The sequence below is a fragment of the Simochromis diagramma genome, unplaced genomic scaffold (genome assembly GCF_900408965.1).
Source record: "Simochromis diagramma unplaced genomic scaffold, fSimDia1.1 OVJJ01000079.1, whole genome shotgun sequence".
In the NCBI taxonomy this organism is placed as follows: domain Eukaryota; kingdom Metazoa; phylum Chordata; class Actinopteri; order Cichliformes; family Cichlidae; genus Simochromis; species Simochromis diagramma.
Genome location: NW_024387075.1, coordinates 3,309,265 through 3,334,236, shown reverse-complemented (window position 1 = coordinate 3,334,236; position 24,972 = coordinate 3,309,265). Strand labels below are relative to the sequence as shown.

At 39.6% G+C, this 24,972-nt stretch overlaps 1 protein-coding gene across 3 annotated transcripts in view; it reads left to right on the top strand.

The window, feature by feature from the left end:
- The window catches only part of tspan4a (tetraspanin 4a), a 159,246-nt gene that overhangs the window by 101,430 nt on the left and 32,844 nt on the right, over window positions 1–24,972 (top strand). For all 3 annotated transcript variants that reach the window (XM_040045684.1, XM_040045682.1, XM_040045683.1), the window contains 2 exons: window positions 3,569–3,760; window positions 17,234–17,308. In XM_040045684.1, coding sequence (XP_039901618.1) covers window positions 3,569–3,760; window positions 17,234–17,308 — 267 coding nt within the window. The remainder of the gene's footprint in view (window positions 1–3,568; window positions 3,761–17,233; window positions 17,309–24,972) is intronic.

Sequence of the window (24,972 nt, the reverse complement as noted above, 5' to 3'; positions counted from 1 at the left end):
TCCTCTCTAATTTATGTGTTGTCTGCTTTAAGGTCCAGATTTGACAGTCATGAATCTGTGATTTCTCGTAGGATGTTACACTATTATCAAAATAATCAGGTTCTGTAGGAGTAAAGTTTTGGTAGCTGTTCTGCATTGTGTTGGCACACAACGCTGAAGTAAATAACAATGGAGGAATCACTTCGTTGACCTTAGTTCTAGCACTTTCAGAAAGACATTTTCTGTAATGAAATGTATTCTTTATTGCAGTGTAATCCATTATTGTAATTTTATTGTTATTAAGAAATGCTCAAACAAAAGAGGGTTTTTCAGGGATTACTGGTGAATGAAGTTCTATGCCACAGTTCAGGGCAAGATTCAAAGTGTGATTAAAGAGTTGACAGGCTCATTTACATTTTGAGAGAAGCCACTTCAGTCTAATACAAAATTAAATGATGTGTTGAGGCTGTTATTTACAACATCTACATTAATTACCTACAATAATTATTTTATCTGAACTGAGCACTAAATCAGTATAAAAAAATCTGAGAAATTAAATAGAATTTTTGAGTAAAGGCCGGCTGGATGATAACAAAAATAATATTTTTTAAGTTTTTCAATTACAGTGTACAAGGCTAAGAGTTAAGCTTCTGATTTAATAAAAAAAATGTCCAGTTCTCTGGTTAATAAATATACTGGAGTGAAAAATTGCTGCCACTTCTTCTCTTTGGCCTGTGGTTCAAGGATTCTTACAATTAGTATGACTTGATTAATTTAACAAGCATATTCACCCCATTGTAACCAGGTAATTAAATAAGTAAGTACAATTTATTAATGTAGTGCTTTTAACACACATAAAATTTACAAAGCACAGAACAAGAATTAAAAAGCTACAACACTGTGTGTTTTAAGAAGAACAGTAAGTGATACAATACAGCAGCGAGGGCCTACACCAAGTGAAAGCACCACCCAGCATATCTATAACAACTGCCATCTGTAGTGCCAACACAGTGTATTTGCACATTTGTCAAACATGAGATTCTTTCTGTCCCTGTTCTTTCATGTTTGAGTACACTTACGCAAAAGATACCAGTAATTTGGCAAAGTATTCTTTTTTTTTTTCTGAACTGAAATAAAGTGCATTCACATCCTCTAGCAGGGTTTTGTATCTGCCCTTAAAATGTTCACCACCACCATCTATTATCAGCTTTCCCTTTTCTTCCTTTGCCCTTCTCCATGCAGCCAATCATGATTAGATAACACACTCTGGGGTGTAATAAAGGTCTGTTGCAAGCAATAGTGACCCAACGCCCCTTCATCTGTGAGCTGCTCAAACCTCCCAGCCTTGGTAGATAGTTGAAGAGAAAGCTGCTTTCAGTGATTGGAGCTCCACTTGACTGTTTTTTTTAATTTTAACTTTGCCCTACTTCTGGCTGAAGAGCTCATTAAATAAGATCTTGTGCTATAGCTAGAAATAGGAAAAAAAGGAGGGGGGGAGAAACAATAATCATGTATTTAGCCATGTGAGTCTTATCGCCTTTGGGAGTTCTGTCATGAGGCCGTAGAGAGTGTATATTATTTCCCTTTACCCAATTTTTAAAACACATCTAAAAACCTTTCTTTACCCACAATCACTCTGTGTCTTTGAAGCAAACATGCTCTGGGTCTTAAGGACAAAAATTCAAAGGAGCCAAGTTGGCTTTGGACTGAAAATAGTGAAGATTTTGCAGCAGAGCAACTGAATTCTTCAAACGCTCGTCCCAACTGACTGCAGTCGGTCATGTGATGGAAATCGGCAGTGAGCTGCAGGTTCACTTTTGCCAGGAGACTTTGAGGCCCAGATGTCTTACAAAACCAAAAAGGTTTTCAATAAATATATCAAAGATTAACAGAACATGTTGCAATCACAGTGTGTCTCGCTCTGATATTGACCACGCCACGTACACCTGGGTGCATTTCATCATATCTCTGCTAACAGAAGTTCTCTGACATTTCTCTCCCACAGAGAAAACAACAACAACGGGAAAAAAAAAACAGGAACAGAGAGTCTCCTTGTATGTTTACTTTGGACATGTTACTAGGAGGGGAAGTATTTTCTGCCCCAAAGGTTTAAATCAGAACACCACTGTCTAGCCACAAATATCCATCACACGATGGTGAACTGCTCTTTTATCAACTAGTATAGACACTATTGTGTTGTATGTACAATTATACCCTGGTGAACATAAATTTGTGCAGGACCTAAATGTGACCATTCATGAATTAACTTTTCAGCATGGGAATATAAATGATCTCAGTCTCTCACTCAGAGCAAGTCCTCATCACACTTAAGTTCCCTTTTGCCAGTTTTTTAGATTTAGCAACAACTTTTTAGGGCTGTTCGATATAACGATATATATCGGATGACGATATAAAAACGTCTATCATTTCATTTTACGCTATCGTTTGTTTTGTGGTGTCGCAAAATAAACTGTTTACGGCAATATTTTTCATCGTTTTGATGGTCACTGTAGTGGCTATATTAATTTCTCAAAGTTCTCTCTTTCTCTTATATTTAATATAACCACACGACTGACGGACAAGTGCCTGTTTTTATGCCTTGTAACAGCATCGCGTGTCTGCTTGTTTATGTTCCACATAAACCTTTCACAATAAAGCTCAAGATCCTGTTGAGACTTTTCAAAATAAACTGAATCACGTGAAAGAGCAGATTATTTACGGATGAGAATTAAAAAAGAGCCGCCAGGTGCTAAAAAATAAACCTTAGACTCAAACGTTAGAACAGGCTTTTCCCCGCAGCACGCAGTGTAATAAAGACGTTACAACTTATGTCTAAAAATGTATAGTTTCATGCATCTGTTAAAACACTGGACTCCAGCTACATGCGCAGCTGGAAACACTTCCCGCAAGACGAGCTTCCCGAGATTCACAGAATTTACAGAAAATGTTACACTTTTGTGATTTATATCGTTATCGGACGATAGAATTCTATATCGGGATATGAGATTTTGGTCATATCGCACAGCCCTACAACTTTTATATCCCTTAATTTACTAAAAAGGAATGCATAAGATCAAATCTAGTTACTTTTTGGTTAAATGGCTGCCAGCACTGCCCCTTTGGTGTGAGGACTTGCTGTCACCCTGCGGGTGTCTCTCTCTCTCTCTGTCTTCCCTGCTCAGTGAGAAGCATCTGTGGATGAGCTGGATGTACACATGCTGTGTGTTTGTGGGCTTTTCCCTTGCAGAGGCTATTCACTGTGTGAGGGGAAAAAATGAAAAAGGTGTATTGTCACTCCTAATTTTCTCTGTGAGTAATCATTTTACATGTGAGCATAGCTGAAATCACAGCACAGCCTTTAACTTGTATGTGGTGATTTTATCAGACATTCCTCAGACTTGTTCAGCTCCTCGCTGTCTGGTTTTCCTTCGTTAATCTGCACGCTCCAACCAGTTTTTAATTTATTCTTTTGAGAGAAAAAAACTAAGTGGAAAATAACAACATATCTGTAAATACTTTAGACTTTACCATGTTTGCCTGTACTGCCAGCACACTGATAGCTTTACATCTATTTGTGTTTCCACTGCAGTTGGGAGGATGTGGCATCCTGGGCGTCGGGGTCTGGCTCTCAGTGACCCAAGGGAACTTCGCCACCCTGTCATCATCCCTTCCCTCCCTGTCTGCAGCCAACCTGCTCATCGCAGTGGGGACGATCATCATGGTGATTGGCTGCCTCGGCTGTGTGGGAGCTGTCAAGGAGAGCCGTCCTCTACTGCTGACAGTAAGCAGAATGTTTTGGATTCACCTGCTGACTTTAAACACAAAGTTGTGATTATGTCATATTTTCAAATTGCAGCTTTTACAGAGCACCATAGCTCACGTTGTTTTGAATTGTCTAGTGTGTGTGTGTGTGTGTGTGTGTGTGTGTGCGTGCGCGCGCCCGTGCATAACATAAGTACAGTTTTATGTGCTTCTGTTTGATCCGATTGCAAGAGGGTTATTATTGTCATGACAACTATAATAAGGAAGTTTTCATAAAGCAACAGGTGTAAAAAATCATGCTGCATTTTTAGACAGCATGATTTTCAGTTTTGGGACACTTTGATATGATGTTGTGGTTATTTGACAGGTAACCATTTCATAAAAATGCTTTTAGTGCTGTCAACCACTGTTGCCTAGTTTTGCTTTGGTGAGCAAACTATATTGGTCACATTCATTTTATATCTGAGGTAGGCAAAGAGCACGTGGAGCACAACAATCAGAGTATGCTTTGGGGTTTAAAGTCTTGTTTTTAAGGGGAATATCTCTGCAAATATCTAACAACAACTGTTAACAATAGTGATGGCAGTGATGCTGTTTTAATGCTAACGTTAGCTTGACAGACGGGAAGGCTTCATAGCTACAATAGACTGATTTACACAATAAAGGGTTTTTCTGGGTCTTTAGACCACAAAATAAAGCTTATGAAGTTCATTAAAGAAGATCTGCATTCACTCCTCTGCCTGCATTCCCGTCCAGGCTGTTAGTGTATTCTTTACTTCACTTCCGTTTTTCCAGCCTGTCAAACTTAATTTTGTCGTCATCACTCTAGCCCAATCATTTTCTTGCCTGCCTTCTGCAAGCTAAACAGCTTCTGTTACATGTGCTTTAAATCTCAAATCTCTTCCGTTTTTCTGCATTTCAGACTCTGACTTCATGCAGTTGTGTCTTTGTCATTTTGTTTGTTCTTAGTTGTGTCCTGATTACTGTCTAATCACAGGAGCAGGAGCTGCATCACATCAGCTCTAGAATCACTCCTGTTGTCTGCAAGTTCTCGCTGCTAGCAAAGTCAATCCAGTACCCAGTCATGTTACTGTACAGCTATAATAGTTAGCCTCTGTCTCATCGCTGGCCGTGCTAGCTTTCTCTTCTCTCTCCTGGCCTCTGATGGCCCTCAAGTCAAACGTAACTACATCAGTAACAACTAGTGAGGGGCCAGTCATCCTCTTGTCCCCAGACTCTGCCTTCTCTACAGAAGGTGTGTCAGCAGGATTGAGGAGAATCCTTAGAGTATTCTTTCCACTGCTCAGCTATATCCTCAGTTGAAGTCAGTGGCAATCCTTCTACTTTTACTGTACACTGTGTGAGTATAGTATAGCTTTCCACTCCAGAATCAGGTGAATATTTACCAAAATCACTTTGTTTCATTGCCTCATTGAAGTCCTCCAGACCTGTGTTTTTGCTTCAGCTACCGCCTGAGTCACATTGCACTTGGTCTGGCAGTATCTGTCCCATAAGTTAGCCTACACCGATAAGTCTGCTTCTTCAGCTTTATGGCTTCACCATTTGGTTCGGGGATTACCGCAACATGACAGGCACCTACTTGCAGCCACAGTTCTGTGCACCCTAAATATATCTGTCCAACATCCCCAACATCCGCTCTTGCCAACTGATTCAACTCACATCTAAGTAGTGATGAGTCGACAGCTCAGCTCGTCTCCTCATCCAAGTGTCCGTGACATATGGCCAAAGACTTCAGGATACAATCACAAAATCAGTCATTGACCTGTGACCAAGGTTGTCCTGGTGTAACATGCGCTTATGAACACCCTTATGCTTAAACATAGTATTTGTTATGGACAAGCTGTGATTAGCACACAAGTCCAATACCAGAACAGCACTCGGTTTCGGGTCAGGCAGGCTGCTCCTCCCTGTCACGCCTTTCCAGGTTTCACTTTCATTGTCCATGTGAGCATTAAATTATCTCATTAGGACAATGGAGTCATGAAGTGGGGCATCCTACAGCACCCCACCCAGCAACTCCAAGAAGGCTGGGTGCTCTGAACAGTTATTTGGTGAATAAGTGCAGATAAATGTCAGGAACCACCCCCTGAGCCAAAGGGCAGGTAAAAAAAACCCTCTTCTGAGATACAGGTTATGAGACAGTGAATAAAGGAATACCCATCCCTGTCTGCTGGCTCTCACTAAGGGTGGCTCCAGAGTGGAACAGAGTCTGGCCCATTTCCAGGACCCTAGTTGCAGAGCTCAAGCTGTGTGTTGAGGTGAGCCCGACTATCTTTAGTTGATATTTCTCAGCCTCACACACCAACTTAGGCTCATCCCCCAACAGAAAGATGGCGTTCCATGTCCCAACAGCCTCAGCAGCCGAGGATCTGACCGCCAGGCCGAGACACACTTGGAGCAAACATTCAGTATCTGTGGTCACTGGAGTCCCTGTGACATTGCTAACATGCTGCAGGTTGAATGTTCTGTCTATGGACACATTGATAGTTTACATACAGAAAAGTTTTTTTTTAAAACTCAGCAAAAATGAACAGAACCACGTAATATAACAGTAATAAACAATTTAATAACGTGAATGAAATTTATACTGTTAATAAGGAGCTCCTGGTTTTCCCTGAACTTGCAGGAAAAGAAAAATCTCAGCTTTAGCTTATGGGCCATATGGGGGCCTAGACTTATTGTCAGGGATCCTACTAACCTTTTTCAGTTTAATGCCTAGAAATACTTTTAGTAGCCTCGCTAATCCCAATAAAACAAGTTCTGTGGATATTGTTGGGGCACGGTTGTAATCACAGAAAGAGTTACGCATCATATATTAAAACAAGAAAACAATATCATTTATCACTTTTTCAGTGACAGGATACTATCCAAAGTGGAATGTTTTTTTCGGGAAGTTGAAATGATTTTTATTCCTTCAGTGGTTTCATGTGCTTCAAACTGTAATTGGCTTTTCATGTAGTAGTTATTTTAGAAAATTATATTAGTACTAGATGGCAGATTAGCCCACTCTCCTGCATTCAAATCGATAAAAACTAAAAACTCCCTGTGGCTATTTCAGCTGTTTCAAAGCACACTTCAGATGTCCAAATATTAACTACAATTAAGGAGTGTTTCCACCAAACTTTCAGCCTGATCAATATTATAATCTACCATCACTTATACAGATATAAAACATAATTCTTTTAAAAGCTGAGTGCCATGATGCATTTTAACCAAGTGTGAGTTTACAATTGGGGCTTCTGACACTTGATTTATCTTTGCTTTAGAAGAGAGCTACATGCAAATGTGCTATCATACCAATGAAATCATCAAATATCAAACACGTTTATGATATAAACAAACTTTAACATGAGCTACGATTCTGTGAACAGGTATCTCACTAAGGTGCGAAACCCAGATGCTTGAAGGACTGATAAATATTGAAAAACAAAACAGACAAACACATCAGGCATTTCACAGAATTATCTGGAAGAATAATTCTATGTGGGTAAAAAATAGAATTAATCATTAGGAAAATTGCCCAGCAGGAGAAAGCAATTATGAGCTCTGTGGGAATGAGTCTTAGTGTCGATCATTAACGCGATCCATGACATTTTCCCGACAGTGACCAGACCGATCCCTGCTCCGTGTCAATAAAACGAGGCTAGGCAAATTATAAGCCTTCATCAATGAGTGACAGAACAGCACGTTCTTCACGGAGATTAGAAAAGATTCATCTCGCTTCAAATTTTAGAGCTAATTAGCATATTGATCGCTGATGAGAGACCCAGAGCACTGCAGTGTTGCTGTGAGATATTTGAGGAATTACTTTTGCACTCTGTGCTGGAATAAACATCATTGCTTTCTGCAAACATTTTTTAATTTGTATCACCAAACATCAGTTATAATTTCCACAAAACACAAGGGTTTTATTGTTCCTTGATTCAGGCAAGAGTGATATCTTTGTTTTTCATATAAATGTAAAACTACATCCTGATATTTTTTTAGTACATAACCATTTTTTTCCTAATGTGTCCTCCAGTGTTCATGTTTTAACAATGCTTTGGATAAAGTTACTTCAATTAACTAGAGTAAATTTATTAAGGAAACTCGAAAAAACAGTCTGCAATGCTCCTAATTAAATCTTTTTAAATTCAGCTTTAAACTAATACTAATACGGTTTTGTTAAAAAATGTTTTTACCCACACAGAAAGCATGAGGTTACTGTTTGAGATTTAGAATGAATTTGAACACTTGTGAAATATCAAGGTTTGCGCAGTGAGGTAAAGCTTAAGTTTAAAGTTTGGGTAGTAAGCTGATGAAATATCTAACCCTAGTTTAGATGCAGATGATGTGCAAACTCTGACTAAACTCGCCACTTCAGTGTAATTAGTGTAATGGTTCCCTCTCAATACAAAGAAAAGGTTACTGGAGATCACAGATATGTTGCCAAGCAACCAGGAAAGACCTCAGAAAGTCACAACACCAAGTCAAGAAAAACTTTAGCTTCATGTCTAAAATCAGTTCTTATTCCCTAGATGGTGGACTCTGTTTGCTGTCCACCGCTATATCGGTATTCTGACAGTAAATATCGATCCATTTCTTTGCTACTGTGTGGAAAGATTTCTGGTAGCAATCCCACAATGCAATCGTCCGCATTTTATTGATTACATGAGTTGCATTCATCCAAACTGGAGCAAGAATTCTTTAATATTGTGTCAGCATCATTATTTACATGTATTAGATAATTACACCAAACACGGTTAATAGGTACAGTGACTGAAATGAGCTAATATGAGGCCTAGGAGACTGTCAGCAGGCACTTGTGAGATAATGCATGAATTCAAGCTTTAGTACAATTCAGGCAGACACTCTCTAAGGAAATAACCTCCTTGTGGCGGGGCATGGTCTGTGGCGTGGCTGCAGCGAGGCGGACACACCTGAGTGGCATCAGCGATCACGTCGCACCAGCATTAAAGCCAGTGCTGGGTCCTGACTGATTGTTGTTGTTGGTGTGTGTTCGGCTGCGAGCTGAAAAGCTGCAGTCGACTGTGTAAAGTACGACAACTGTGAATAAAGAAAGTGTATGCTGAAAAGCATGAACAAATGGTTGGGTCTGCTGTGGATTTATTATATTCCTGTACAGTTTTTGTGAGCTGCGCTTCGTTAAGTACTTCTGTGCAAATGCTTGCTAATGCAAATATATCACAAGCCAATCACATGGCAGTAAGTCGTGATCAAGACGATCTGCTGGAGTTCAAATTCAGCATAAGAACGGGGCAAAAATGTGATTTAGGTGACTTTGAACATGGCATAGTTGGTGGTGCCACACTGCTTTCAGCAGATAGAAAGCCAGCAGTGACGTAGAAAACAACTCCCAGAAAAGCACTTCTAAACATGTTGAACCTTCAAATAGATGGTGCCAATCCCGTTAGCTAAGTACATAAACTGAAAGTACAGTTCACATGGACTCACCAAAACTGGACAGTACAAGACTGGAAACACATCACCTGGTCTGTTTAGTCTTAATTTCTGCTGTAACATTTGAATGGTTCAGTTCAGGCTGGTGCTGGTGGTGTACTAGTGTGACTGATATCGTCTTGGCACATTTTGTGAACCTTGGTAACAATTGTGCATTGTGTATCCATCTTCTGATGGCCACTTCCAGCCGGATAATGTGCCATGTCACAAAGCTCCAATCATCTCAAACAGGTTTCTTGAACATGTCAATGAGTTCACTGTACTCAGATGGCCTCCACAGTCACCAGAACTCAGTCCAGCAGAACACCTTTGGGTTGTGGTGGAATAATAGATCTCTATCATGGACATGCAGCCCAAACATCTGGAGTAACTGTGTGATGCTATCAACTCAATATGGACCACTATCTCAGAGAAAGGTTTTCAGCACCTTGTTGAATTTGTCACAAAGAATTAAAAAGGTTCTGAGAGCCAAAGCGGGTCCAACCGGATACTAGCAAGGTATCACTAGTAAAGTGGCCGGTCAGTGTAGCTATAAAGTCTATTTCTACCAGGCTATAAACATCTTCATTCACTATTTGAACCAGCCACAAGCGGCCATTCAAAAAATGGAGCTGTTGGATTGGAGGTTGTTGTGAAATAACAAGAAATCTCCCTGCATGACCCACCATTGTGTTAACTTACTGTCTGTGGTGTCTGCGCCACCATTTGCTGTTACATCAAATAAAAATACTTCAGAGAAGTAAATACAATCCATTCGCCCTACTGTAAGCTGTTTTGATTTGGTGAAGAGCTGCTAAGTAGTATAGCAAAACAAGGTAATTAAACTTGTTTATCAAGTGAGATTGCTGTGCAAGATTAGTACTTAGCATACGCAGAGGGAAGCGTTGGACAAAGTTTGAACACTTACAAGTCAGATTGTTGTTCATGTTCCTCTGACTCTACTGACATAGTGCAAAAATGGAGCATTGCCCTCCAGCTTATGAGCAAATAAAATATGTTTTATAACACTGACATTTATAAGTGATACCAGGAATAAACATGTCTTTTGTGGAAATAGGAATATCACATTTCCTTGCACCAATCACAAACAGGAATTAAGATGATCAGTAATTTATGATTAATTTTTCTGTGTAATTGTTGCGTCTAAGTCACAAAAACATGTTACAGATAGACAAATGTACTTATTGATAAGAAAGGTGTTTTTAGCTGGAGTTCCATGTGAACTCTGGTCATTAAAACAGATTTGCACACAAATCCAATACCCTGTCCATTTAATTTGAAAATATGAGCCATTTGGGGACGCTTCCATTTTCAACAAGGAAATGGGTAATTAAAGCCATGTTTCAAACCAGTCAGTTTCTAAAGTCAATATATTTTGAATCAAAGGGCACTAAAGAAATGTGGCGGTTCTTCCGACAGATAATCAAGAAAGGTGAGATCACTGCATGAAAGTGGACGCAGGCTGTTTGCACTGAACAGCCTCACATGGGTCTGAGGGATAGAAACTGTAAAAATTTTAGACCCACCGCATGAAAACAACAAGGCTATCACCTCAAACGCTTCCCTCCATGTACGCTAAAGGCCTAAAGGGCTCAGATATTGATTTTGGAGGCTCTCATGGACTGTGTGGCTGACGTGACTGCTTCGCCAGTCTTGCTGGTCTGGTCTGTCAAGACACAAAGAGCTACTGATGCTTTCATACTGCAAGGAAATCACAGCATGCATTGATCGCCATGCCTAGACTTTGAGAACAGCTCATCCTAAGGCGCCACTCAGTGCTGCAGAGCCATATCAGCAGTGCTGCCCAAACAAGTCATGATGTAAATAACACGAGCATATATGCAAGGAACCCTCTGGAGTCCATTACATAAATTTTCATAATGTGTTCGATTCACTTTTAGTCTTTATAGACCAATAAAAGCTACTGTTCTTCAGCTATATTAGAGCTAAATGAAGAGAAAAATAAATCCCAGATCTCAAGTGAGTAATTACAACACGTGCTTTGAAATACTCTACTTAAATACAACACTTTTTTTCTTAAAAAAAAAAAGAAAAAAAAAGACATCTATTCTTGTTATCCAGAGTTGGTGTCCTGCAGTTTTTTGCTGCTCCCTGAAGGCATCAGCGAGATACAAGCCAGCTGTGGCTCATTAGCTCGCATGGAACGAAAAACTGTAATGGAAGCAAAACCTGCAGGACACCAGCCTGCCACAACTGGAATAAAGCCATTTGACTTTTATCTTGCTTATAGAAGTACTTGTGCTTATCGATTATAAATGTCTTACTCCTCCATTTAAGCTCCATTGTTGTAACTCCTAAGGGTAAATTTTATATGACATCCCACTTTGTGACCCCTTACAAAAGCAGCGAATGCACAGGGCTGCTTATAAGATTTCATGTCTCTGTGTGTGTTAACAGTAGATCCTCTTCAACTGGCTACAGTGCTACTAATGCACTGACTTATTTACTTAAGCAAAGAATCAGAGTAACTATTTAAAAAATCAGCTTCGTTTGACGACAAATTTGTAAGCTGTAATGTTTTCACTCCATAAAAGCCTCATTTTGCTTTCTTTTACTTTGATCTTCTATAAATCTTTTTTTTCTGTACTTATGCGGCTGGAAGCCACTGCTGTAAACAGAATAACCTATTTCAGTTTGAATAATGACATTTCAGGGGAAACATATTGAGTCTGCTTCGGTAATGGGATCCAAGTCTTTGTTTCTAATAATTTATTGCTGCAAGTGCACAGACAGAACAAAACAACCCCACTTCAGTTTTAAGGTTTGGTGGTGATGTGTTGCTTCCACGTCATTTGCACATACATCATTACAAGTCTGAGCTCAAGCTACTACGGCACAATTAAAACATGAGGATCTAAAAATGTATCTCCACTGCCTGCTGCATGTAACATTTGAGTGTTCTTAGACAACATCCTTGCAGAGCAAATTGGAAAAAAAAAAAGTTCCTATTTTACGTCTGAATTAAAACAACACTTTTATACAGAAAAATACATTTTGCTATGAAAGTTAAGTACTGGGAAGTTGCTTCTGTCCTATTAAATGAATTGTATGTCATCAAGAAAGCAACTGCTTGATACTTCTGCACTCGACGTAACTGGCACGCTGTTATTGCTTTTATTATTATTAGTATTTCTATGCAGTTCACAAATGGATTTTCATCACTTACAGTTAATTTCTTCAGCCCTTTGATAATAGTAACCCACTGAAAGCAGCAGCTTGAAATTCCTCAAGCTTATTTAATAGCTTTCTTGTATTATATTAGAAAAGCAGAAAGCAGTATTCTGCGGTGGAACGATTCCACTGAGAGTGGTTTTTGCCTGTGGCCTAAAGGAGAAGTTAAAAACTTCCTATTAAGAGCAGAGTGATGGAGAAATATGCAGAGAGCCACAGGGGATGAGTCTGTTTGTTTTGCGAGCGCTGGCGAGTGCCGGTTTCTCCTTCTTAACGATGTCCGCTTGCTTGCTTGTAATTTCACAGACTGCGAGACACACCCAAAAACACGGAGAACCACTGAAAGACTGAAGAGAGGATATAAATAGCATTTTTGCGTTTTTCTTCACTAAAACATGCAGTGTTCCCAAATCAGGGTTGTGATGCAGGACTTTCAAAAAATAAATAGAAAAATGTTAAAAAACTTGTAAAAACTGAAAAGCGGCTCCAGCAGCAGCAGCAGGAGCTGTAAACAAGTTGTGACCTCCAGGAATAAATAATCAAGCTGGAGCAGAAGTGCAGAAAACTGCAGTTCTTCCAGTGGCCCCCTTGGGATTGGCAAGTCAGTTTCTACACCTCCTCCATTTAATATTCAGTAATACAGCAGAAATGGACATGTTTAAAACTGGTATAATTTTTTTTCTTTTACAACTCCCTCAATTGAATTGCATTGTGGGTTTATAATTTGGGGGTGTTGCCACTAGGAGCACTAATACAATTATTTGACAAATAAGATACCTTGCTGTGTGTGTGTGTACATTACAGACCAAGTAACCTGGTGAATGAAGAATTTTCCTCATATGCTACCTAGCATTCCAGCTTGCACTGGAATGGTTCGCAGCCGAGTGTGAAGCGGTGGGAATGAGAATCAGCACCTCCAAATCTGAGGCCATGGTCCTCAGCTGGATAAGGGTGGAGTGCCCACTCCGGGTCGGGGATGAGTTCCTGCCCCAAGTGGAGGAGTTTAAGTAACTCGGGGTCTTGTTCACGAGTGATGGGAGAAGGGAGCGGGAGATCGACAGACGGATTGGTGCTGCAGCTGCAGTGATGTGGACGCTGTACCGGTCCATCATAGTGAAGAGGGAGCTGAGTGTAAAAGGGAAGCTCTCAATTTACCCTCACCTATGGTCACGAGCTGTGGGTAGTGACTGAAAGAACGAGATTGCGGATACATGCTGCAAAATTGAGCTTCCTCCGAAGGGTGGCTGGCCTCTCCCCTACAGATAGGGTGAGAAGTTTAGCCATGCGGGAGAGGCTCAGACTAGAGCTGCTGCTCCTCTAGATCGAAAGGAGCCAGTCAAGGATGGTTTGGGCATCTGACAAGGATGCCCAAACCCTTACAAGGATGCCTTACGGGCATGTCCCACCAGGGCAGATCCAGGACACGCTGGAGAGATTATATCTCTCAGCTGGCCTGGGAACGCCTTGGTGTTCCCCCGGACAAGCTGGAGGAGGTGGCTGGGGAGAGGGAGGTCTGGGCTTCTCTGCTTAGGCTGTTGCCCCCGCGACTTGGCCCCGGATAAGCGAAAGAAGATGCTACTTAACACCAGTTAGCGTGTATATGTGTCTCTGTACAAGTCTAAAAATGACCGAATTCTGTTGCTATTGGGATAAACAAATGTTTTCTGTTCATATTTGGACTCCGTCTGGCTTCTTGTGGCAAAGAATTGGTAAATGCAGTTATAACAGTGGGAAGAATGCCTACGGCAAAATCAGCCTGCGCTGAACGTTTGACCATTGCACTGAATGTAAATTTGAATTTCTAGCCTACAGTTATTCAGTCTCTACTCACTTAACGCTGGATAGGGGAAACTATTTTCCTTCAAGGATCAAAACAGACCAAGAACTATCGCAAAAGTCAAAATAGCAGAAAATCAGACTTGATCCTTCCTATTTTTATAGTTTTGCTGGAGTGTGTTTGCTTTATTTATTAGTGTATGTTAATTATACACGTAAACTGTCTGTTGATATTTTTTATTGCAAAACTGTAGTTCATGAGAGAAAAAAAATCATATTATCCCAAAATATTAAATTTCTTGAATCCACATCAGAGAATGTTATTTTACTTCTTTAGCTACTAAAAAACATTAGTGTTTACTGGAATTTCACACAAGGCAGGTCTTTATCGCTCAGACAATGAAGGCTGACAGAACAATAGAAATTGATTTCAGATGGTTATTTGAGAGCGCCTCTTGAAGAAGAGCACAAGTGAGTCAAACGCACCGTGGGTTGTATGCTGCCATCAGTTTGATACCTAGTCGGTCTATCACCTTCCAGGGTTGCCACTGAGACTTTCATCCCTTCCATGCTTAGTGATTCATTCATGCAGGTGCTGCCAAAAGACCTTAGGGGCCCACTTGATGCCAGTCCTGTGAACTAGCAACACTCACATCCACTGTCAAGAAAACACCTGGAATACACAGAGGACACAGGAGCCATGAAAACTTTACTTGTACTGTGTTTTAACCCTCTGTGATGCTCTTTCAGTGTTTCTGTCTGAGTTGAAAAAACCCAGACAAGAGTGTAAAGTAATGCTGCGCTGCAGTGCTTTGAGCTACATGCTAAGGTTAGTATGCTCCCATGCTCATTTCAGTGCATAATGATATTGTTAAAATGCTTACCTAAGGGTTGGTACGAAGCAGCACTAACAGTCCAAATGCCGGCTCTTAACTTGTTTCCCGAACCTCTCAAGTGTCCTATTTAAGAAAAGGAAAAGAACAAATTCTGCTTGCTGCTTGTCACAATTTACTTAAAAGCTCATTTCTGTCCCTCATGGCTCAGTCAGCTCTCTTACATGAATCAAATAAAGCAAACAGATATCCATAAAAGAATCTCTTTAACTCCAAACCCTGCATGAAAATTATTTTTACACTTTCTTCAATATCAAAACAAGATATAGTTGACGGCACATCTGAGAGCATCACCAACACGAAAGCTGACAGCTCATTCAGCTCGTTTAAGGGTGTCAACAAATATACGCAGACAAATATGAGGCTTAGATTTCATGTCGCAAAGTAACAAGAAAGTGACTTTATGTAAACAAAGTTCCAAGAAAATGTGAATTTGATTTAAGAATGAGGGAAAAAATCCATTAACATTAAATTGTCCCATAAATAAGGCTCTAAAATTGTTGCAGTTGAGGTCACCACAGCAGTCGCACGCTCAGCCTCTCCTTAAAACGGGTTCCTTTAGAGGTGGTTGTGATACACTCTATTTCCAAAAGTATTAACTCGTCTGTCATCGCACGCATATGAGCTTGACGTGCATCCCATTCTCAATCCATAGGGTTTAAGATGATGTCAGCCCACTCTTTGCAGCTATAATAGCTTCAACTTGTCTGGGAAGGCTTTCCACAAGGTTCAGGAGTCTATGGGAATTTTCTTACAGATGCGCATTTGTTAGGTCAGATACTGAGAAGGCCTGGCGCTCAATCTCTGCTCTAATTCATCCCAAAGGATTGAGGTCAGGACTCTGTGCAGGCCAGTGAAGTTCTTCTACACCAAACTCACTCATCCGTGTCTTTATAGACCTTGCTTTGTGCACTGATGCTCTCTCAGAAGCCATCCCAAAACTGTTCCCACAAAGTTTTGAGCATGAAATTGTCTAAAATGTCTTAATATGCTGAAGCTTTAAGAGCTCTTTTCACTGGAACTAAGGAGCCGAGCTCAACTCCTGAAAAACAGCCCAACACCATAATCCCCCCTTCCACCAAACTCCACTTGGCACGATGCACTCAGACAAGTGCGGTTCTTCTGGCAACTGCCAAACCCAGACTCATCTTTCGGATTGTCAGACAGAGTAGCATGATTCATCACTCACGGCGCCACGCTAGAATTCACTGAGCTCCCGAGAGCAACCCATTCTTTCATAAATGCAGAAGCAGTCTGCATGCCTAGGTGCTCGATTTTTATACATCTATGGCCACAGCTGTGATCGCAACACCTGAATTCAGTGATGTGAATGGGTGAGTGGATACTTTTCGCGATATAGTGTATGTCAGCTTTTTAAAAGGGTGGGCAGGGAAGCTGACTGCCTGCAACCTTTAAGCCAGCCTGCCAGCTAGAATAGCTCGACCAGTCTCAATCTTCAATTGCTGCATAACGCTGACGTGTGTACATGTATTTGTCCCCAGAGATCAGCCGATAATCGTGGTGCCGTTTCATTGAGATAGTTTTATGACCTTCAGGATCATTGTACAGTTGCCTCTCAAAATGTTTCACTCCTCAGCGTTTCAGACACTCACTTCCATGTGTGAGAGACAGAGCCATGTCCTAGCAGAGTAGGTGATGGATGAGCTCGTAACTGTTTTAAGCACTCAAATGGACCCGCAGGAAGAAGATGTATCGCCCATCAAGCAGCTACGCCTGGCCTCTATAGAGAGGAGAGGATGGCAGGGACTGGTGAGGAATAAAATGGGGCTCCTCTAACAAATTTAAAAGTAGAAGAAAACTGTATATCACCTCTCCCAAGCTGTGCTACTGATAGCCCATCTCCTTCTCGTTCTGCCTCTCTCAGTACTCTTGACCTGTCAGTTAGAAACATAAAGGCTTCAATCGCTCCTATTTGGCTGACTCTTCTTTCCTTGACAGTCTCTGCTCATTTCTTTCTTTCCTTACTTTTCTCTCAAACACGCTGGTTTTCTCTTCTTTTTATTGTCCAATTCATTTAGTCTCCACATAAAGACTCCTATTATCCTCCTTTGTTGTCCTTCTGTACTGTACTGATAAATGATGAGTTCAATGGCTCATTTGTCTTCACTCTCCACTTTGTGTCTCCACAGTTCTTTATCCTGCTCCTGCTCATCTTCTTCCTGGAAATTCTGTCTATCATGCTTTTCTTCATCTACCAGGATGAGGTAAGTTGCCGCTATTACTCTCATCATTTTATATTTTATGGGTTTTCCTCACCTGTGCAAGATATTAATGACTGTAGAAGAAACTCTGCAATACATTGCATGCCCTTCATATGTCAGAGAGATTGTCGATGTTTCAAAGTGGGGCTGGCATCCAAATTGATGCAGCTCAGTAGCAAGGTTGTTTTGAAGTTCATACAAGCAGTGCTGCGTATGTCAGCTGACATTTTGCATAAACAATGGCTCAATGGGGCTCGGGCTGGTGCACACGCGCCTTTGGAGAGATGTCTGTGTCACAGTTTCCTTTCCTTGTTAATAAATCATATTTCATCTCTGCTCATCTATTTTGGAGGAATTTCGTTGTAAATAAACAAGTCAGACAAGAGTAAATAAGGTGATGAGCCATCCCTCTGCTAATATGAATTTGTAATCCCTTCACATTTTCAGCTGAGGTTTTATTAATGAATTGAACGGATATGTTAAATTCCTCACATATTAGTTTTAATTATGGGCTTGAGGGCTGGCTTTTGAAATAGGTATGAAATTTTAACAATCAGTAAAACAGCTTGATTTATGCCTTGTTTAACGGTAAAGACACAGATGAAAGCACCGGCACTCTCTGCGTTCTGTCCACAAACATCCATCAAACTGAGAATAACAGACATCATGTTGACAGTGGGTTTTAATCAGACTTGATGAGATTAGTGAGATTACTCAGCGAATTACACTGCAGAGTAAGTCTGGGTCAATGCAATCAATGGATAAATATTTTAAAATATATTGCTTTTTATCGCAGTTCCTTTATGTTGGTCATCACAACTAAAATTACAATTAGAAATTGAACAAAAATGAGTGGGCAAATTAAACTGCAGTGAACAATAAAAACAATTTGCTTTTGTATAATTTAATGGTTCCCCCTTTAAATATTTTGTGTAACATGCAACAAAGTATTTTTATTTCATTACTGGAGATAAAAATCTTGATTTCATTCAGCTTTTTTTTAATCAATAAATTATCATTACTCGTAGCAATAATTGAAAGCCACAGAGACTGTTCGTCTTATAAGCAGTTCCTAAACAAAAGAAATAAAAGCATTTTTTCATTGTAATGTAAAATTAAGAAAACGCCTCAAGCAAGCTGAAGTTGGACCATTTTCATGAGAAAATTATGCTCGTATTTTTCTTTCATGCCTTTGATTTCATCGATTGAAATCATTAATCATTTAATCATCAAGAGGTATTTAACAGAGAAACAGGCAAGTGAAGTGGACGCAAACTGTAGAGCCTTGTAATTAATTACTGGAAATTTCACAACTGCTTCCATTACATTATTCATGTGCTGGGACAGAGACCGCTACCACCAAAGACTTAGGCCAAGGACAACCCTGGTAGTAATTTCTTTGTAGATTTTGTTAAACAACAACCTACTTTGATATTTCCTTGTGTTTTTATTCGGATGATGTTTCCAGCCGTAGACCTTGGACCTGCGTCTCCTTTGTTCTGGCTTTTATGTCTTCGCTGCTATAATTCTGGCACGATCATAGAATTGCTTAATGTGTCATATTTCCACCACAGTTTGTCTCTGGTACTCTAATTCTCTGAATACTTGTGGACTTGCAGGTTCCTCTGGGCTTTCATCCAATCAGCGGTACTCTGTTTAGCCTTTAATGAATGTTGTCTTGTGTCACGCCTCACCTTAGTATCTGTGTTCCCTAATGTTGAGTGTACCCCATTATTCAACCTCTAAATAATTCAGTTTTGTCTACCCAGGAGGCGATTAACGACAGAACAAAGTTTTAAAAAAATGTTAGGGATTCTGCAGAGCTTGGGCACTGTGGGAAATCATTCACAGTAAAGAATGGGTGGCCATTAACAGGGTGAACTCTCTCGCTTTTTAAACAGCCGGACGCAGGACACCTAAAAGTATTATTGTACCTTTATATAGTAGAAACTGTACCCTAATGGAAAAATGATTACAAAAAAATTTGAATATTACAAAGACCCCCTCAGGAAACGACCGCATAAGTCATTTTTGTGTAAGCTGTTTTTATGATGTAGTTATTCTTTCATCCGTGTGATGTCACTTTAATACTGGATGGAACTCAGCTCTGTGGTAATCTAGAAAATCGAGCTTTTAGACATTTTTTTAAAAGGGCCTGTTTGAACACAAACCATTACTTTAACTCTTAATCAAGCATAGATGGTCAAAACAAACCTGAAATGGCTCCAGGTGGAAGTTCAGCTCCAGTTTCCAGATTGAAAAATGTCTTCTAACTTGGAAACAAACCTGTTAGTTAATGCACAATTTGCTTCACTGCTGCTGTTGGTAAAAAACCTGCATAAAGCAAATGATAGATGCATGTTTGGTGCTCAGAGCATAATGCACTTTCCTACAGGGTAGCATGCTAACTGATTTTACTTATAACAAGCTTTAGTCTCATTGTTGACTGAACATTAAATCATAAAAAACACTCTTGTTACGTGCTGCGTCTAGAAAGACCACATACAGAATCCAGATTAGGCACAGCTGATAAAATGAGCTGCTATTGGCCATCAAATGAAGAATCAAAGTCCAATAAGAAAAGGAAAAAAATAAAGTACAAGGACAACACACAGAGCACAAGCAGATGGTAATTAGATATGTACAGGTGCAAAGGAGTTACAGACGGCTGCAGATGAAAGTCACAGTCACAGTGGAGGGAAAGGAACAAAAATGGGAAGTAAAACCAAAATTTATCAAAAAAAACATGATGTGACCAGAAGAAAAATAAGTAACAGAAACATGAAGACACTGAAATGTGAAGACAAACATTAATCATGATGACAGAGACAAGCGAGCAAGGAAATGGGAATAAGATAACACTAGAAACAACAACAAAGGATGGGGAATCCACGGGGAACATGACAGCTTTAAGCAGTTTCAAGATATTTGACATCCATCCATCCACTTATCCAATTAAGGGCTGCCGAGCCGTTGTCACAGTGCAAGAGGGTGATTATTCGTTTTAGTTAGCTGTACCTAAACAAGTAGTAGGTTTTTTAGTTGTAGGAGAACATAGTGTAAAAGTCTGAAATGTCTTGTTATAATATAGATTTTTTTCCACCCAAAAGAAACACTGTGGGGTGTTTATTATTTGGGGAGAATTTACTGTGTTATGATGTCAAACAGAAATGTTATTGAGTACAGACGTACAAACACCTCCTCCATCACTATAATAACATCCTGGAAGCTGCTGGGAGTACAAGACAATGTCATTCCTCCCATATGCAAAGCCCTCCAGTTACCATAACTTAAACCGAGTGCAGCAGTAGGTACATTTTGATGAACTCCATCCCCGTCTTCAGGGATGGTCACGCTTAGTGGTCTGCTTTATTACACCTGCTTTAGCACTGATAAAAAGCTCTGTGATGTAGCTGCAAGCTACTTGCAACAGCCCACACATCTTGCATGCACCTGAAATGGTCATCGTTTGTTTCACTTTGTTGGCTACTAAGGATGATGAAAAGGTCCTGTGAGGTTAACTTCAGTGGACCCAGCGTGGCTCAGAATGTCAAAGGGAATAAAAATAAGTCTGACTCGGGGTGGGGTGGTGGTACTGAAAATTGATGTATGGTGCTTTATACTATCTCCATGTGGGTTTACTGCCTTGTCCTCTTGGCATTTTTATCACCTCGCGGGAAAATTACCCCATCGGACAAGCACCAACAAAGCAACAGAAACAGCAGATCACTTGCACTATTTTGTTTAGGGATCAGGAGACTGCCAGCACTATAAGAAGTACAATGTGATGCATACTGCTACCAATAATATCATACGTCACAGTAGCTGTATTATTAGTTGAGCCGCAGAGAAAATCTAATCTCATAACAACAAAGGTCTCTGCATTAAATTAAGTATAAAGGCTAATGAGCCTCTCACACCTCTTAAGTGTAGTCAGTTAATCCAGTGCTTGTTAGCACAATACTATGCCAAGAAAATAAGCGCTTAGTGTAAATCACATATTTAAATGACGTCTGGTGTGTGGACAGTGTATTGTTTCTCCAAAGTATCCTAAAGAAGGAAATATCAGGAGAAAGCCAGTTCAACCAATAACATTCATGCATGGAGAGCTGAAGGGGAAGTGGAAATTCCAGGATCCGTTTGGCAAGTTGAAAGAATTTCACTTCAAACCTTTTATCATTTATAGCAGCAGCTTCAAGACCCCAAAATCAGTCTTTCTCTATTTGTCATTCACAAGCCCAGTATCAAAAAATCAACAAAACAAGGGGCCCTTATCAAACACAATTTCCAATACGTCCCAGCGGTGAGTTCAGCACACATAATTTAAACCATACCTGCAAGCTGCTGATCAGGAAGAACCTTCAAGTTGGAGGCATCGAGAATAATGTGAGGTGTTTGTAAGCAACAGTTTGTAGACTTTAATCTCCAGACATGCGAAACGGGTGTTAAAAGGTCTCAACCAAAGTGCAAGTAATAGAGTAAATACTTGGAAACCAACCACTGGAAAGTGGTAACACTGAAAAGGTCAATACAAGTGATTCAAATTATTGGCCGTTCCTCCTCCGGGTTCTTGATAAGTTACCCCCGGGGTCCATATAAAGCTGTTGCACAACTATATTGATAGGACCTCTCGTCCTAACCAATCAATAATGAAAAAGCTGTTTGTGTACACTGATTTAGAAAGCTTATTACATTAGTTTCCTGTACACTGCAGTAGATTGTACAGTTGTATTGGTTTTACAGCCGTCCACTGCAGAATGAAACCACCAGATATCAATATTTGGTTGTGAGTGCTGAGACACACACAGACTCCTTTACTGTGTGAGCGGCTGAAATGAAATCAATCAAATAGACATATCTATGAAGTAAGAATGCTCTTTGATTTAAGATTCAAATCCAATATCTGCTTGACACCAACACTGATACCCAGCAGACTTCTGCATCTGCTGGGATTTTTGAGTTCAAACACAGTCTGCAACAAAGGCCCTGTAGCAAAAATGTTTCATTTTGACATATATGAGTTAAAATGAAAAGAAGAACTCTGCTCTCCGATACTCTTAAACTGCTCTGTGTCATCAGCCTGTGATGTTCTTTTTTTAGGAACACTTATCATATTCACTTTTCAGCTGGAATGATTTCACCTCGGCGTGCTCCATCTGCTTCTGCTAAGAAAATGCGACAATAGTGACATTAGGAGTTTAGATTTAAATTGAGGGGTTGAGAGAAAGGAAAATTAACATAATAGTGACAACTTTAAGTCAAGAGTATATCTCTTAAGACCATTAAAGGCAACTTGTCTTGTGAAGCCATACTCTTAGAGGGATTAACAATGAAAGTTCAGACAAAAAGAAAACAACAATGACAACAACAAACTTCACAGCTCTCAGTGAGGTGAGGAATAAACAGGCAGTTTGGTGAACTGCTAATCATATGATATAATACACAGCTCTACAAGTGCTACTATTGTTTATTCAGTTATGTTCTATTAAAATCCTCTGAACTTAAATAACTAAAGCCTTTATGTTGTCACTAAAAATATAAATGATGCAAATCTGATCTGCATTTAGATGATTGCATAATTCAGCAATGAAAAAGTTGCACTACTAAAAATTTGCTTTTTAAGTTGTTTACGGTATAAACAGATTGTTGTTGTTTTTTTATAGACTTCATTAATATGAACTGCTTTCCTCATTCATAATTCTCCATTTAGTTGTTTTTCTGTTATCTGTGGAAAATAAATTGAATTTAAGAAAATTTCTTGTGTAATTATGCCCGATTACAAAACTGCAACACCAGTGGATTTGAGAAACTTATTTCTGCTGTCAGAATCACAAAGCTTTCATTCATTGTCATTTACCTTAATGTTTGGTGACTGCATGAAGCCTCTTCTTAGGAGTTTTGTTCAGCCTTCTCGTAAAATCAAGAAAGCCGATAAGCGGCATAAAAAGCAAGCGATTTGGGCTTTGTTCTGCTGTGGCTTCATCATAACATGAGCATCATTCTAGAGTGTAGCTCATCCTGTCAGGATCATTTGTGTCCTCAGCTCTACATGTTGGTACTTATGAGGTAAGAGCAAGATGAGATATTTCCTCAGTAGGTGTCTGTCATGGGTAGCAGTAATTACATATACGCTTGTGCACTTTGGGACCCGTCAAGGTGAGCTAATGCAATCGTAAAAAGGAAGTCACAAAGAGCTATGGCCAGGCTTACCCACTACACCAAAAGGGTATTGGCCATTAAAATATAACATTAAAATATAATAGTGTCCCTGTTTCTTGTTGTACTGTAACACCGAAAAGCTTAATATGAAATACTGGCCACATGTTTTTGCGACTGTTAATCTCAGACAAACAATTAGTGCAAACAATTAGTTAATGGTTTGGAAACAAGCAGCTAAATCATGAGCCACTGATGTAGAAAAAAAGAAGTCTTGATGTACAAAACATGTAATATTAAATATCCTTTATAAATATTAATTCATGCCTTTTCCTTATGCAAATGAACAGATCCAATCAGACCTAATAAAAAATGTGGTACTATGAGATATAACCAAAATCACTGGAATAGATTCAATCAGTGGATCTTGACTGACTGATTTCCAGTCAAACTTTGATGTCCGTTGTACATATTTACATTTATAAATGTACATAACCACTTAGCTTACATTTCATTTTATTTTGACAGTAAAATAAACTGGCATATAAAAACAGTAATGAGATAGTTTCTCTTAAACATTTTCCATGATGGTAGAATTTTCCTATATTTACTGGATTACAATCAAATAGCTTAAAAACCAGTGTTATTCCCATCGATCCCAGGACTAACTACCAAATGAAGTCATGCCAAACTTAAATCCTGAAGTTAATCAGACAACAGATGACAGAGGAAGTCAGATATTCTCAAAGCTTTCATGAATGAGTGTCAATTTAGGAAACCAGGTTGTAGTTGAGACCTGCAGAGGAATAGTGCACACATCAAAAAATTAAAAAAAATACAAAATCTGGAAACCAATCATTTATTTATTAACCATTAAGCTGCCAGAAAGATTCCCTGACAGTGTGTGAATGGGGTGCAGTTTGTCACAGTAGCCAAGCAAAGTAGTAAACGTAGACATTGGCAACTGCCCTAATTTCATATCATGCCTGTGATGGACTAAATAGGCCGTTACTGTCAGTCTGTAATGTGTTAAGTTTCAAAATGTAAGTTGTGCTTTTGGTTTATGTTTTTATGTTTCAGTTCATAGGATGGTTTAGTCTTTTGGCCTTTTTCAGTTGATTTAACTATTTTTGAGGAACAAGTCAGGCTCCACTTAAAAGTACAAAATGTTTTTTTCTTATCGCTGTACATGCCAGAGAGGGGTTATCATGGAAATTCCTTTGTTTTTGGTTTTTGTTAAGAATGCAAAGCTGTGACACCATGAGTGTAGTGGGTTGCTGGGTTGAGCTTCATGTTAGCACAGATACAGGAGAGAATCATCAGTGTAATCAATTAGTAGCAATGCCATGTTATTCATACATATCCAAAGAAAAGGAATTATAGTGCTACCCAGTCCTACCTTTCTCTTATTAAAAAATAAAGAGGGGGTGTTTTTGTGCTTACTCAAGTTAATCGAATGTTATTGGAGAGGTTTATAGCAACTCAAAAAAAATAAGCGACTTAAACTACTT